Genomic DNA, 15,882 nt, shown 5'->3' on the forward strand with positions numbered 1-15,882 from the left:
AGAAATGAAGTTAATTTTATTCACAAATGTAAAATGCATCGGGTTTCAGAGCCCGTGGGCTTCACTGCTGTTTTCCAACTGTTCACTGTGATAGTCTCGATTTTTCATAAACATTGTAGTAATATGAAAACCAGATACCCATGCAAAATACAGAATTACTTTCTTCAAGGGTACCTGTTGGATCTGTTCCTTTTTACTATCTCCAGTTAGAAACTTTGTAAGAATCCCTTCATTTCTCCTACATCCATCATTTCATCCCTTAAAGTGCACAACAGGAACCTGACAACCTCAGTGTTTCACTATTATTATCTACACATGAACTCCTTGAATCTTCATCTCCTAAGCTGATAAATGAGGAAACTGACACTAACACTCTCTAAGGTCCTCCGTGATGCCTGAACACCACCCTCCGTGAACCTGCTTTAAGACACCAAGTCTCTTAGTGCCTTATGGAAATCAACCTCATTACTTTATAATTCACTATGCAGGTGTGACTTTGAATTACGCTAATTTCAAGAATTACTATTTTTTTTTTCCTCCCTGCACTGTGCACTCCATTTTTAAAAATTTTTTTTTTTCAACTTTTTTTAATTTATTTTTGGGACAGAGAGAGACAGAGCATGAACCGGGGAGGGGCAGAGAGAGAGGGAGACACAGAATCGGAAACAGGCTCCAGGCTCCGAGCCATCAGCCCAGAGCCTGACGCGGGGCTCGAACTCACGGACCGCGAGATCGTGACCTGGCTGAAGTCGGACGCTTAACCGACTGCGCCACCCAGGCGCCCCAGCACTCCATTTTTAAAGCAGGAGAGATGCAGGACAAGCAAAGGAGCTGATAGTAGGAATTCAATTCTTACAACAAATTTTAGTTTATATTCCAGAGTCAAGACTCATTTAATTCAAGTTTCTACACAGTCCACATTCACAATACCACACAGTAAAAACTGCTATTCAGACTGATGAGCCAAAGATACTGGTAGGCAAAGAAAAGGTCAAATCATATTCGGTAGGAAGTGGCCTTGGTACCCAGTGTATTTCACCGACCTGTACAAGACTGTTAAGTGTTCTCCAGCTTAGCCACCTGTCTCTATTCCAACTGTCGCCACTCTGGTTCAGACCTTCATCACCTCACCCTGGGTTACTGCATCAACTCTGCCTCTCTGTTCTTCCCAGAAACTGCCTTGGTCAGTTTCAAGAACTGCCCGGAAACTCACACCAGCTCCCCGGCGGTAACTGCAAACTCCTCAGCTCTGCTCCCTCCTGCCCTGCTGGCAACAGTCTCTCACTGCTCCGGTCCACACAGTCCAACCTTCCACCCATTCCTGCTTCTGCACGCGGTGCTCTCCTCCCCAGGGAACGTCTCCCCTTCCTCACCCAAATCCTAATCAGCAACCAACACCCAACTCAAGTTACCTAGCTGTCGTGACTTTTTCTCCAAATTATTTAATCCACGCTTACGTCTCTCATTCCAAGCTGAGCATTTATTCCTCATTTTATGTACTTTAGGTCTGTTCCTTCAACTAAAACAAAGTACAGACTCACTGAGATCACGGCAATATCTTACTTGATCTGTCTGCCCCACAATGTATAAAAGATGTTCAATAAATACGGACTGGATGATGCCACACTCATTTTGGATGATGCACGAGTCGACAATCCTAGACATCTTCCTAAGAAGTGTGATTTCCAATAGGTCTATCTCTTCCTTTGTGTATGTTAGATATACTTGAAGAATTTTAGTAATGACTAAACAAACTTTTGTTCTGAAGTGCATTCAGCTTCTCAGTCTGAAGTATGTCATTCCTACTTGTGGCTGGCTGCTGTCCACCCCGTTTTCCAATGAGCTGTACAGGAGACCTTAACTAAAGAGTTTAGATTCCACCTGTAGAAAGAAAGAGATCTGTCCCCCTGCTGAACTGGGACCAGGTAATTCCAGTTCTATGAAGAAACAAATTGAGTTGAATGTATTGTATGTATGGAAGAGGTTAAGACAGAACCCTGTAAAGACAGAAACAGTGTGGCAGGTGTAAAGGAAAATCTACTGGGTTTTAGGTCCTGATTATTCTTGTGACGATCTTCCCAGAATTTCCAGAGTCTCACCCCCTAGCTCTTTTACTAATTAGGTATGGAAGCTTGGGCCATCCCCAAGTTTTTTAGGGATGATTTTTTGGGTTTATATTTATGGCACTCTCGGAGACTCCACAATAATCCAGTTATGTACTTAACATAAATCAAGAAGTCTAATGGTGACACATTTGGACCCTCACAGAACTGCCTTTATGAAGTGTGTTGTCATATTTACTCTAAAATTTTTTGTTGAGGGTATTATCTGTCACTGTTGTACTTGTCATATAAAGTTGTTAAGGTCAGATAATCAGTGAAGACTCTAGAAATTCTAGTGGAGATTTTTTTTTTTTTTTAAAGTAGCCAGATCTGGGAAAAGCCAAGATCCCTCCTTTTTGATTAAAAGGGGTTATTAGCTCCTTGTCTCTCCCTTTTGTAGTCTGGCTGCTGAGAAGCTCCAGGCTGTGTTGTTAGTTCAAGTGCCCAAACTCCAGTGTTTTAAGGTCTCCACAGGGGTAGTCATTTCTTCCTTGGGTCTTTTATTTATTTTCCCCAATTACACTGAGCCTTGAGATTTCCTCACCTATAAAGCAAAGCACTAGCACTAAGGTTTCCTTAACTCTATGATTCTATCATTCTAAATTGTTTTAAGAAGGTCAGGATTATTTCCTATTTTTACCTGTATTTTCACAAACACAAATAAACATATATCTGCCATACTATTAGGTATCAGGGATATAAAAATACTTAAGACACAGTGTCTGCCTCAACGAGTTCAGGGTGGAAAGAGAGAGAAATGGAAACTCCTAGTCCCCACTTAGATGTAGCAGTGTAAAAAGAGAAAACTCCAGGGTCAGACCTGCACTGATTCCAGGAGAAGGTACTTTCTAGTTGGTGTCCTTGGGTGATTCACATAACAACCTTGCTGGGCATCAGTTTCCGACTCTGGAAAATTAACACACCGTAACACCGTAGAGTTATCTTATGATCAGATGAGCGAAAGCATACCGAGTGCCTAGAACGGGTCCTTGTGGGTACGCAACAAATTCTTTTTGTTGTTGCTGTTCCCTCCCTCTCCCTTCCCACTAGTGGGTATAGGAAAATGCCAGAGCAACGAAAAAAGCGTGTTGGAGTGCACTCCCAGGCAATCTGATTATGAGCGGTTCTCTACCCTGCTCTTCCAAAGGGAATGTGGCCTGTAAAGGGATGGGGGGGGGGGGGAACATTTCAGAGGAGTGAATGCTGCTATATATATGTTAAGGGGGTTCCTGAGTTTTTGGGGTGGGAGAGAAGAAGCACCTAAGAGATCATGGACTTTTCAATTTAGGATTTAAAAAAAAAAAAATTTATCAACAAGGTGCTGTCTTTCAAGTCGTTTTGTTTTGCTTCTGACAGACCCTGGCTTATTCCGCGCAGGATTAAACCACACAGGCCTTGCAGCCCATAGCAGCCCCTGCCACTTCCGCCCACCCTGCATCTCGGACGCCGCCTGCCGGTTTTTCCTTGACCCCTCCGGCTTATTCTGAGCCTCCCAACCTACTTTCTAGAATCACCTTCCCGCTTTCATCTGTCAACATTTTCCTGAAACGCTCCTTCCATTTGAGGTCAGAGAACACAGGGAAGGACTTGAACGTGTTGCTCCCACCTAGATAACGAGAGGAGTCCCATGAGTGGAACCAGACTGTCTCCCGAGGGAGGGGCGGGTGTGAGCAGAGGTCTACCTGGCCTCACTGTGTACCCACAACACTCCCGTATCGACAGCACGGAAACTAAATGCCACCAGACCCACATAGACACGGTCACAATACAGCTACTCCTCCTCCTTCCCCAAAGGCTGGAAGACATAACCACATTTTGGGAGCTAGCTGAGCATCAACAACGTTATGTCCTATATTGAGATGTCCTAGTTATTCTTCAGCAGTTGGTTATGCTATTTGTGGCACGCGGGGGCAGATGGTCACGGAGGGAAAATGAAGACACCTGAAAAGTAACTCTGCCAGCAGAGCTCCGGAGGCCTTTCATTTTATTTCCTTTTTCTGGTAGGTTTGAAAGCCAGAAAAATCCTGGTCATGGAATCTTTACGTTTTTACAATGAGAAGCAAACGGTCAGTGACAGTCACAATTCACCAATCGCTGAAAAAAACTCAGATATAATGGGAGACAATGCTTGACCCTCCAACCAATATATACTAAAAAAAGGAAAAAAAAAAGTGTCCTTACTGTACATGAGTGAACACTGTCAACCTACATTTCCTGTTTTTCACTTAATAAAAAATTTCTTAAGACGCTGCAATGCTCAAGTCACATGTGTCCTAGACCAGATAAAATAGCCCAGGACTCTTCACCCCCTTGTTTTTCTGTTAACACCAGACAAAGTAGCGTGCTTCTTTCCTGCCGAAGCATAGCTCTGCTGTCGTTAAGTCTCTAAAAATAATTTATTGCTTTAAAAGTAAGAATAGGAATGTGGTTAGCCATGTACCAATGAGCACAGATTGAAAGATAAACTAATAGACGATGTAAATCCAGAACAGCAAGTAGAGTCATATAACCAAAGAGGTATGCGGGGCAAGGGAATACGCCTATAGCCATATAACCTGGATCCTGACATTAAAATCCTAACATCTCGCAAACATAGTTCTAGGTAAATACTATTAACTAGGATATTATGTCCTTGTTTAAGGTGGTAATAAACGTGACATGTAACCTAGTAATGGAATCTGGCATGATTTTAAACAACCTGATTCCCTTTTTAAAAAACTAAAAAGATTTTTTTTTTTTTACTTCAAATATGATTTCCCCCCCCCCATCCAATGAATCAGAAACTGAGCCGTGAGTTTTAGAATTAATTCATTAGCAACGTAGCGGTCAATAAAATTACAAACCCCACTTTCATCTGTCCCTGTAAATGTGCCCCATTGTTTTTAGGGGAGAATAAAAAGATTTCTAAATCTCTGCTGAACCACTGATGTACGTAACAGGGTTTTCTTCTAATACACAAACAACAGCAGTGACCCTACGTGGAAAGAACTATAAGCAAAAAGTCACTGGCTCTCCTTTTTAGGTAAGCAGTACTTAAATTTAGTATTAGTGAGCTTCAAAGGTTAAAACTTAGAAAATGCCAGACACTTTGAAAGAGAGGCGAACTCAGCCAGGGGTCACATGGCAGCTGCTAATTGAAAAATGTTAAAAAGGGAAGGGGGGCAGGCCAGGTGATCTGCTTACCCTTCTTTATTGCAACACTTGATTTGCACTAGAGAAAAAAATTTAAGTCTGAGACTCGTATAACTCTCAAAAAAGACGCCTGAAATACATAAATCACCCCCAGGCTGACTGAGCACAGCTGACACCCTATCAAGGCTTCCTTGCAAAAACAGAGAAAGAAGACTGAATTTTAAAACGAAACTATATTCCTACAGTGAATTTTAACGAAGACAGCCCAATGGTCACACCAGTTCAGTCTGTTTCTGTCATTACATTTACAAAATTAAAACACTCTTCATTACAATGCACACCAGTTTTAGTCCTTGATTTATCCAAATTGTATTTAAGAATGCATCTTTTCTTAAACTGTCTTGTGTTTCCTTTTTTTTTTTTTTTAAAGAGTATTTTCAGAACTGACAACCTTCTGGAAGGTAAGTCAGATCAGTGATAACTAAATATGGCGAAATACAGATCAGTTAATTTTGAAAAGCAAGGCGTATTTCTTTCAAATCTTGCAAATGGCATTATTCATTAGAAAAATTGTGGCATTAATTTCTTCACAAGGTACACATTTTTTTTATGCCTCTACAAATATTGCATTAAGACTCCTTAAAAAGGTATGTATACAATGTTTACATTCAATTCTGAATGATTAAAAATTTTATGATTAATACTAATACTTTATTGACACGACATAGGAAAGTAATAATCCATAGCTAGATCTCAAGCTGAATTTATGACATCATTTTGACTGCGCACATTAGCTGCAATTACCTGCACCACTCATTCTGAGCCACTAGATGGTGTAAAAAATAAATTAAAATGGTAAAATTTCGTTCTATAGCCACAAAACCTAATATAACTCTGAGAAACATGAAACACATTTCTAGACCTACAACAATGCTGGTGATTTCTATGCTAAGTGTACTTTTAAAAAAAATCTCTCTCTCCACCTGGATCTAGAAACAAGTCCTTCTGAGGAATTCTTCATCATATATATATAACAATATATAGATCTACCTTAATCTAGAAACAAGTCCTTTTGAGCAATTTTTCACTCTCTTCTAAGAGCCTGAGTTCTGAATTTACAGTAGTCTTTTTTTTTAATTTTTTTCTACATTTTACTTATTTTTGAGAGAGAGAGAGAGAGAAACAGAGCACAAGTGGGGGAGAGGCAGAGAGAGAGGGAGACACGGAATCCGAAGCAGGCTCCAGGCTCCGAGCTGTCAGCACAGAGCCCGACGTGGGGCTCAAACTCACGAACTGTGAGATCATGACCTGAGCCGAAGTCAGACGCTCAGCCGACTGAGCCACCCAGGCGCCCCTGAATTTACAGTAGTCTTAAACATTCAAATTGCTGTCATTCCCATGAAAATGAATTTATGATATTGCTTTATGGTCTATTTTGGCCAAAGTTTTGGTAAAAACTGGAAGACCAAGCCAATAAAAAATTATTAGAGTCTCCAAAGATTCCTCCCTGAAACTGTTCCCCCCAAATCGCTAAGTGCAAGTCTTCACAAACATATACTGACTCCCAAAGCAATTTGAAAACCAATAGCCAAGATGCCCACTAACGGCCCCAAATTTGTCCAAATTCCATCCAGGGAGAGCTAAGTGTCCTTTCTTTTTACCCTCACCAAGATTTACCTGGTTGATTCTACCAGCTCCGCAGTGGGATAAATACTGGCATTAAGTCATTCCGCCAATAAGCGATAATGCGCTGGCGAACAGTGTCTAGCCTCTTTCCAAAACCAAAATGAGCTCTAGGAGGCCTCTCGTGAAATCATGCTGCCCATGGAACTTCACGCCTTGTGAAGGGCTGAGAGAGGAATTATTTTTGGTAGGCACATGCCCAAATAATAGCATTTAGAAATTTTAGATGGTGGTATACTCTTCCTTTGAGCCGGATCACCACTAACCTTAGCTCTATGACCAGGCTTCACACATAAAATTACAATCTCCGCAAAACAGGTTTGGGAGAACAGAAAGTGCCTTCCCTGGGATCCCAGAAGTGTGACATACACCTATGACGCTACCTTTACTTTCATAATAACAGAAAGTAATTTTTGGAGGCAATGGGAATGCTACTTGTTTGACAGCCTGCCCCGGAGGTCGCTACTCTGAGGTTTTCAGCCACAAAGACAGCATGAGTCATAAAGAAGGCTTTAAGGGCTGACCCACATGGCTTTTAGAAGTTTTGCATTTTACCGTAATAATATAATGACTCCATGCCGTTTATCCCTATAATTTGGAATTCCAAGTAGAAGCCAATCAACCTTTTATTTTATACGCAACTGCAGCTCAGCTGGCGAAAGAAACTGCGAGCTAAGTACGTTTGGGGAATAATTCCAAGAGACTTTCTTGAACTGAAAGGATCACTTCGGTTTCTATGTTAAGTAATTAACTCAAAAAAAAAAAAGTGTTATCTTAATTCAGAACAATGAAGTGCTCAATAATCTTGTAATGCTTCATCCAAGAGTTGGTTATCTATAGCTTCTAAGAACTAAACCTGTATTTCTTTAAAAAACAAAAAACAAACATACTAAGGAACAGAGGACGAAGAAAGATGAGAAGTCTTAGCTTTGGGCACCTCAACTAGCAATGATCATGGCTGCTTATATTTACTTGTTAAATATTTTCCCCCAATGACCTACAAGTGCTTCTGTAGTATTCCTTTTGGATTCCTGGTGCTTAGCACAGGCCCTCGCACATTGTAGATGCTTTACGACAGCTTCAAATTACACATGAGGGAGGAAAGGAGGAAGGAAGATGCACGAGAGAAAAGTAGACAGCCTTGGTCTGGGAGTCAAGGCGCCTGGTTAAGTCCTGGTTCTGGCCCCTTCTCGACCCAAGTTCCCTTATCTGTAAAACCAAGAATAAGTGGATGATCATCATGCAGATTCCTCATTCAAATGTTCTATGATTTCCTAGGTTATGATTTTATCCACCAGCCATCTTTTGTTACATTCAATAAACGACCTTATTTCCAAATCTCTTCTGTATCTAGCAAGCCATATTATCTTTTGGAAAAGTACAAAATATTTCTCTAATCAAGAAACTACATTAAACTTCTAGACTTATGATTTATAGAACATCTCCCTACTTACATTTAACTAGTTTTCATACATCATTTGTTTCTAGAATAGCTTCATAAAGTAGACCGAGCAAGTTTTTTAATCCCTATATTACAGCAGGGAAAGTTAAATATGAAAAATAAGGCAGCTCACACATGTCACCACTATAAGAAACATGACTTTTAGATCTAAGGACAGAAAGATTTTGAGTCATCCAGTATCTTAAGAGGCAGAGACACTGATTTGAGTCATCCAGTATCTTAAGAGGCAGAGAGAGAAACAGAGAGAGAGAGAGATTTTATATATATATGTGTGTGTGTGTGTGTGTATAGAGAGAGAGAGAGAGAGAAAAAGAGAGAGAGAGAGAGAGAGAGAGAAAGAGAGAGGTGAGTTCATAGCAACAGACTCTGTCATTACGTTTACAAATACAACTATGTTAAATTGTTAAAAATTACCTAAACCTATCTGAATAGAAAAAACATCGCTTTTAAATTGTCGGAACACCAATGTATTTACATAAAGATGAAAAACTCCTACTATAAACAGTGTTTCCAGTAGTGAATGGCAGACAAAATCAGAATAAGCACACAGAAGAATAAAAAGGAAGAGGAAAGAAAAACATAATAAATAACCTAATACCTCACAATGTTAACTTTCACATAAGTATATTGTTTCTGGAGAAGGCAGGGTGTGGATGTGAGCCAAAGGCTGAAGTGATAGGTAAACACACTGCTAAGTTGAATCCTGTTATCTGATTGTGTTTAAAATTTGATTATATTTCACTTGACAAAATAATTAATTATTGTGAACTCCCAATTGTTAACAAGGACCTAGAGGAATTCCAATTGGCATTTTTCCCCAGTGTTGTAAACCCAGATGCAGAAGAATCTAGCTTTGTATTCACCCTTTACGGTTGTCAGCTGGGGTGTCTCCTTACCTTGCTAAGAATGTAAATCACATCACCACGTTTAAATGACAACTCGTCAGAAAGAGCGCCTGTGCAGTCCCACAAACCCTGGTAAAAATTAGCATAATCGGTGCTTTTATCTCCTAGGAAGAAGAGAGAGAAAACATGAGTTAGAGCTTTCATGTAACGGGTCCTTGCTTAAACGTGAACCAATAGAAACTAAAGGGCCTCTCACCACCAAAACAATCTAAAAAAATTCCGTCCTGATTCAAAGAACATTTGATTACCCTTACATACAAATCCCACTTCTTCTAATTATATCATTATGAGACCTTCTTTAAAAAAAGATCTCATTCTGAATGTCTCTTTTCTCTCTCCCCCTTTCTTGTTTTATCCAAAGCCTGTAATTGCCATGTGCTCTCATCAAGCCAGCACCTAAAAGTTCCTTCCCATTTATTTTTTACAATGGACCTAAACCCACTCGCAACATGTTTTGAAGGTGAATCAGCCACACCACATGATGAGCAAGTATCCATGACATGTGATAAACACACTGTGAAACAACCACCTTACAGAATTTCTAAAAATTCCAAAAGAATAAAAAAAGAGAGACAGAGAGAAAGGGAGGGAGGGAGAGAAAATTTGGGGGCACTTCATAAACAATAATAAAGAATAATAAAGGAGTCAGTAGGGCATAGAAATAACTCAAACTCGGCAACATTTTTTTTTTTTAAATTCTAAAATCTACAGCTGGTTAGAGGAAGAGGGTAAAGTGGAAATAACACAGAGGGTAATTCCAGCTCTTATCTTTGGGGACTTTTGTACCGAAAGCCTCTCACAAAAGTTATTTCTAACATATTTTAGCAACTTTGAAATTGCCAAAGCTGAAGCTGCATTTTTCAAGATTTCTGTCAGCCCTAGTTTAGGACATTACACTCTGAATAAACATGCAACATACACTGTAGTTACCAGCTCATCCTTCTAACGGCATAAGCACAATGGATGTGATGTGCTCAAACTGCCATACAGACCATTAACTGATTGATTATTTAGCGCTCTCCGCTCTGTAATACCACAATAAACCGGGTAATAAATGCTTTGTCACTTATACAATGTGGGTCTCTTGAAACACAGCACAGAGTTAAATACACTGGATGCTTTTGTTACACTGAGAACTGTTTCCTGTTTTTAATTTCATGATAATTGAGTTTTGATGAGTTAACGCAAAAAGAATGCAAGCGATATCAATAAGATGTCCGTGTATTCACTAACCAGGCAGAACGTATACGTGTTGACAACTTCCATCATTGGAATGTCAGCTCTGAATTCTGAGGGGATAGCTGTGGGGACGCATGCTGCGTCAGGCCTGTCATCCTAGTTTTGTTATATGGCTCTCAAACAGCAGGCTTCTTGGCAATTCCAACACAACTCCTCACGTGAGCGGGTCTTCTGGGTATTCATCTTATATCGCGTGGTTTGTGATTTACACAAAGTGCTAAGTTTGTTAGAAGTCTTCAAACTTCTAATATCCGAAAGGTTTTTTTCGAGCCAAAGAGAAAATCTGAGGAGCGAGGAGTGTGACAATTTAGGAAGATGATACTTCTTGATTAAGCTTGAAGAAAATAAACAGTGGCTAGAATATGCCACCTTGCAAAATCCTATTCAAGTTTTTTCTCCTGTTTTCTAAAAATTCCCGGGGGCGGGGGGGGGGGGGTGTGGAAGGGGGAAGGGAGGGAGAGAAAACAGGAGGAGGAGTGAAAGGAAGGAGGGAGGAAGGGAGGGGAACAGAGAGAGACAGACTCCGTACTGACCTCTCCACTCCAGCATTTGAGCACTCGTCACCGATACCAGCAGGCATGTATACAAGCCCGGGGATCCAACCAAGAACTAACAATGCTCGTGGCTACCCTTCATTACATTTCCCCCCACAAAGCAATTTATTAAGTAAATTCCATGAATGGACACTAGAGGGCACTCCGGCTGGACAGATCACTCCAAACATTGTCAATTTTTTCTTTTAGAAAGAATTACTTAATAATAAAGTGACTGATTTCCTTTAAAAACCACTTATTTAGACAAATAGAGATTTGGAAGTTGAGACATTCTAGTCCGATTAAATCAACTGCTAAATGGGTCAAATGTTGCGCCCCAAGCAGTCCGTCAGTGTCAGTTTAAAAGTCAAGGAATTAGAGCAAAGAGAGGATGACATCATTTCACATGCAAGGCCCTCCCCCACAGTCGCCGGCCAGGAGGTAAAAGGATGTAAATAGCTGGCTTCCCCGGCCCAGGCTCCTGTGTGTTCCCAATGTTGCTCAGCCTGAGGCTTGATCCAAAAAGGTTAAAGAAACAAAACTTGGGCTAAAACGAGGGAAGTTTTGGCTGAGCTCGAGCGTCCCAGCGCGTCCCCAGCTGCCCAGCCTGCTGCCTGCTCCTCCTTTTTCAGATATTCTCACGACGGTTTTTCATTCAATAGATTTTCAAGAGGTGGGGGAAGAAAGAAGGAAAAGAAAAGTATATGGTGATTTCTAACACATAATCCTTATCACTTTGGGGTCTCTCTTCCCCTCGATGCGCTTGGTGAAACTCCCATTAACACTAATGGGAGTTACAGGAGCACATGAGGGGAAGGGAGACCCCCACCGTGTGCAAGATGCATTTCTCCCTAGATGTGCATCATGAGCATTTCATTAAATCTCACTGCTGTAAAGAGGCAACAGAGCTAGCTACTTGGCAATACTGGGAAAAAGATGCATTTTCTACTGTGTTTTCGATAATCTTGATGATGATGTTACCCAAAGACCAACCTCATTTCTGTGTCCCATATGTGAGCTCTGTTAAAGAATAATAAGTTGTTTATGTCACATGGCTATACACACATACAATTTACTATTCTATCTGTTTCAGAATGCAGTAGTAGGTATAAAGCAGGAGAACCACAACTAACGAGAAGGCCTGATGATAAAAATTTATTAGCCTTAGTCTCCTCAGGAAAGTAACGTTAAAATTCTTGGTATGAATTTTATTAAAAAAAATTTTTTTTTAATGTTTTATTTATTTTTGAGAGACAGAAACAGAGACAGAGTGCGAGTAGGGGAGGGGCAGAGAGAGAGGGAGACAGAATCCGAAGCAGGCTCCAGGCTTTGAGCTGTCAGCACAGAGCCTGACGCGGGGCTCGAACCCATGAACTGTGAGATCATGACCTGAGCCAAAGTCGGACACTCAGTCAACTGAGCCACCCAGGTGCCCTGGTATGAATTTCAGATATAAAAATTAGGAATTGCTTTATTCCTTTGAGAGCAGTGAGCTTCTCTGGTTTACTTTTCACTATTTTAAGTTTTGAAATTTTAAGTATGGCTAACCATCCTCAAAAAATTACGCACGGGTCTAGCCTCAGAAGCACAGTGAGCTCACAAGAGTTAGCATTGTTCACCTATACACCGAAAAATAATCCGTGTAAAATACGTTTTTAAAAAACAAAAATGTAATGCCACAGATAATCCCACGTTCTGAATACAAGTAAGTCTCTTTAGCTGTTATCACTGCATGGATTAATCTTCCCGCATCATGATCTATGTTTTCAAAATGACAAAAAGCCTCACCTCATTATGTTTCCTGTCCTGAGAGGCATGAATGGTTAAAAAGAGAAGGTAAAGACAGAAAAAACAACCATTCTAAATTAGCCAGCCTCTGAAGGATTCAAACAATATACTCGTTCTTGCTTTTTCCAACACTCAAAAACAGATCATTGGGCAATAACAGAATCATTAGGAAAAATAGGCTAAACATTGGAGATACTTTTACAAGAACAAAAAAGGATTTTAAAAATACGATGGCAGTGGCTGAAACATACAATATGTAAGATAATGAAAAATCTCTTCTCGAGCAGTCGTTTAAAAACGATTTCAGAAAGATAAGCAAATTCTACAGGGTTCAAAAAAATCAGGGGCGCCTGGGTGACTCTGTTGGTTAAGCCTCCGACTTCGGCTCAGGTCATGATCGCGTCATTTGTGAGTTCGAGCCCCGCTTCGGGCTCTGTGCTGACAGCTCGGAGCCTGGAGCCTGCTTCTGATTCTGTGTCTCCCTCTCTCTCTGCCTCTCCTTTGCTTGTGCTCTGTCTCCCTCTCTCTCTCAGAAATAAATAAACATTAAACATTTTTGAAAAAAATCAAATGGAGTCATTTTGTACATACATATAAACATGCAAGATGTGCAAGCTTGAACATAAAAGAACTTATAAGAAATACAGGATTATGTTGTTTATGTATTGCGCTTTAGTCTGAATTTTTTTCTCCTTTTTTAAGTAAAATCGCTCAATGTGAAAAATATATAACATTCTTGAGTAAGGTTAGAAGTTCACGTCATGTGATGCTCGGCAAGATAGTAATACCCTTGTCAACCCACTGCCCTGCACAGCAAACAAACTTCTAGTGTTACATCTTCGACAGCCCAAAGAGAGCAAAGGTCACTGCTATGCAAAAGCATTAAAACTGTTGCTTGAAAAGAATTTCATGTCACTAAAGATAAGAATTATTGCAGTGCTTTACAGCTATTGCACGGAAAGCTAGATGGACTTAGTGCATTCCTTTGAAGAAAAACTGACTTTTTTCTTCCTTCCCTCAAAGGCAAACATTTGGGAGATGGGTACTTTAAAAGGGTTTTTGAAAAATACAACTGCTTTTAAGCCAGAACGCTTCTATTTGTGGAAGGGATACCTACATGTGTCTACTTCTACACCTGCACTGACAAAAACAAAAACAAAAACAAAAACCCTTCGTGCTTTCGGCAGAAGCTTTTGATACATCCTAAAACACATATACTTAAATTACCACTGTGGATCATCCTCAAGGCTTCGCTCAGTCTTAGGATTTTATAGCTGCCTTTTACAGGACCAGAGTGCTAACATCTAATGACTTCGTCCTCACTTCCTTTCTGAAAAAAGGAAACCAAACCTTCTGCAGCAGCCTGCTCCTGCTTTCCTGTCCAGGTCCGGAAGTCAGGCCTCTGGTTCCTTTCCGTGTGTCATGGTAGGAAGGACTCGGGAAAGCTACTTCCTGAACACACACTTCCTGTCCACCCTGCCTCTGACAGCTGGCAAGAGTGATGTATGAATGTATCAGAGAAGGGAAGGTGACCCTCAACTATAGCTCTGTGCAGGACACGGGATGATATGGGAGACCTTGCCCCAGCTGACATGTGGCTACGAAGAGGTGTAAAAGTCCTGATAAGAAGGCATCCCCTCTCTTCTTGCCGTGTAAAATAATTGCTGGTTTATCAAAGCTAACCTCGTGCTTGCCCTCCAGATATGGTTTATCTCCTGCTATTTGGAAATAACAACCCGCGAAAAAAAAAAAAAAAAAAAGTCGCCCATATCATGTGATCTTGTACACAGCATGTGTGGTTATTTTTCCCGGCTCAGTCATAATTAGTACTTGGGGCCATGTGCCAAGTGGAAATGGATAAGGGGAATATCCTTCCTAGCCTTCTAGGCCATCAGTGTCCTTTTCCAATTTTTAAACCGCTGTCACCGGACTCTGGCATTTCTTACCCAATTCATTTGCTTTCTGTGTTAATCATATGCAATGAAGATATGCATGGCCAACATTTAAACAGGCTGCAGATCAATTAGCGGTCTTAAGTTTATCTGATTTTTATCAAAGAAGACAGAGCTGCGGGTCGATTGTCAGAGCCTGTGTCAAGTTGACCTTTTCAGAGATGTCTACATTGCCAGTCCCCTGGGCAACTTGTTGTCCCCTGTTGGTCTCTGAATGGCAGAAGTCTGTTCTGCTCAAGCACAAAGTATACACAGATGTCTATATTACATTCTTATAGGTTTGACAGCAACTGCATGTTGTATCTATAAACTGTCCTTTAGCAGTGACACTTCCTCAATGATGATAAGCTAATTTATGCAACTAAATCTCCTTTGTGCAGAAATGAAAGCTAATTGAGTCATTACAAAGTAATTCAGGAAGGAATACCTTGTATAAATTGGCTTACTTTATAAATCCTTCTCAAGTGGTTTTCATGCATCCTAAATGGGACTAAGCAGCTTATCCGCCCTAAGATACCAAGATCGAAGCAGCCAACTTCAGGGGAGTTGGGTAAACCCTCTTTAGAGCTGTAAGAAAAGTGGCGAAAGGGAAAGTGAACAAAACCAAAAGAAGCTTCCCAAGAAGCTTCACGATTCAGTACCTGTGGCGGGGAGAGCACTGTCCTGACTCGTCTTCCTTTGGTCCTCCACGTTTGCGGGAGCACTGTCCTCTTCCTCTTCTGTAAGCAAACAACAGAAATGGCACGCTGAAGGGTTTCCTCAGAAATAACAAGACAGTACTCACCCCATTTTACGAGCAAAACTGAAAGTTCACGACGCATAAATATTCCTCCTCAAAGAATGAAACCGCTCAACATTCACATTCCTTTGTCAATAATCTAAAGCTGAACAAACAAACCTCTAGCTAGTGCCACATAGCGACCTTACCAGTTGGCTTGATAAAATTTAAGATACGTGCTGATGCCTCACATATTTTGTTTCGCATACTGGAAAGTCCTCTGGAACACTCTTAAATCCAGATCAGCCCTGAAATCCAGGAAAGTAACACCCAGCACTATATGGACAGACCACATTATACCGAGGCAG

General features: G+C 40.7%; 1 protein-coding gene across 4 annotated transcripts in view; it reads right to left on the minus strand.

The window, feature by feature from the left end:
* The window catches only part of SKAP2 (src kinase associated phosphoprotein 2), a 198,021-nt gene that overhangs the window by 25,062 nt on the left and 157,077 nt on the right, over positions 1–15,882 (minus strand). For all 4 annotated transcript variants that reach the window (XR_006197434.1, XM_042920704.1, XM_042920698.1 and 1 more), the window contains exons 10-11: positions 15,438–15,515; positions 9,276–9,388 (exon numbers count right to left, since the gene is read on the minus strand). Coding sequence is in view for 3 of the 4 variants with exons in the window: in XM_042920704.1 (XP_042776638.1) it covers positions 9,276–9,388; positions 15,438–15,515 (191 nt within the window). In the remaining variant the exon portion in view is untranslated. The remainder of the gene's footprint in view (positions 1–9,275; positions 9,389–15,437; positions 15,516–15,882) is intronic.

This window comes from Panthera leo, chromosome A2 (assembly GCF_018350215.1).
Source record: "Panthera leo isolate Ple1 chromosome A2, P.leo_Ple1_pat1.1, whole genome shotgun sequence".
Lineage (NCBI taxonomy): Eukaryota > Metazoa > Chordata > Mammalia > Carnivora > Felidae > Panthera > Panthera leo.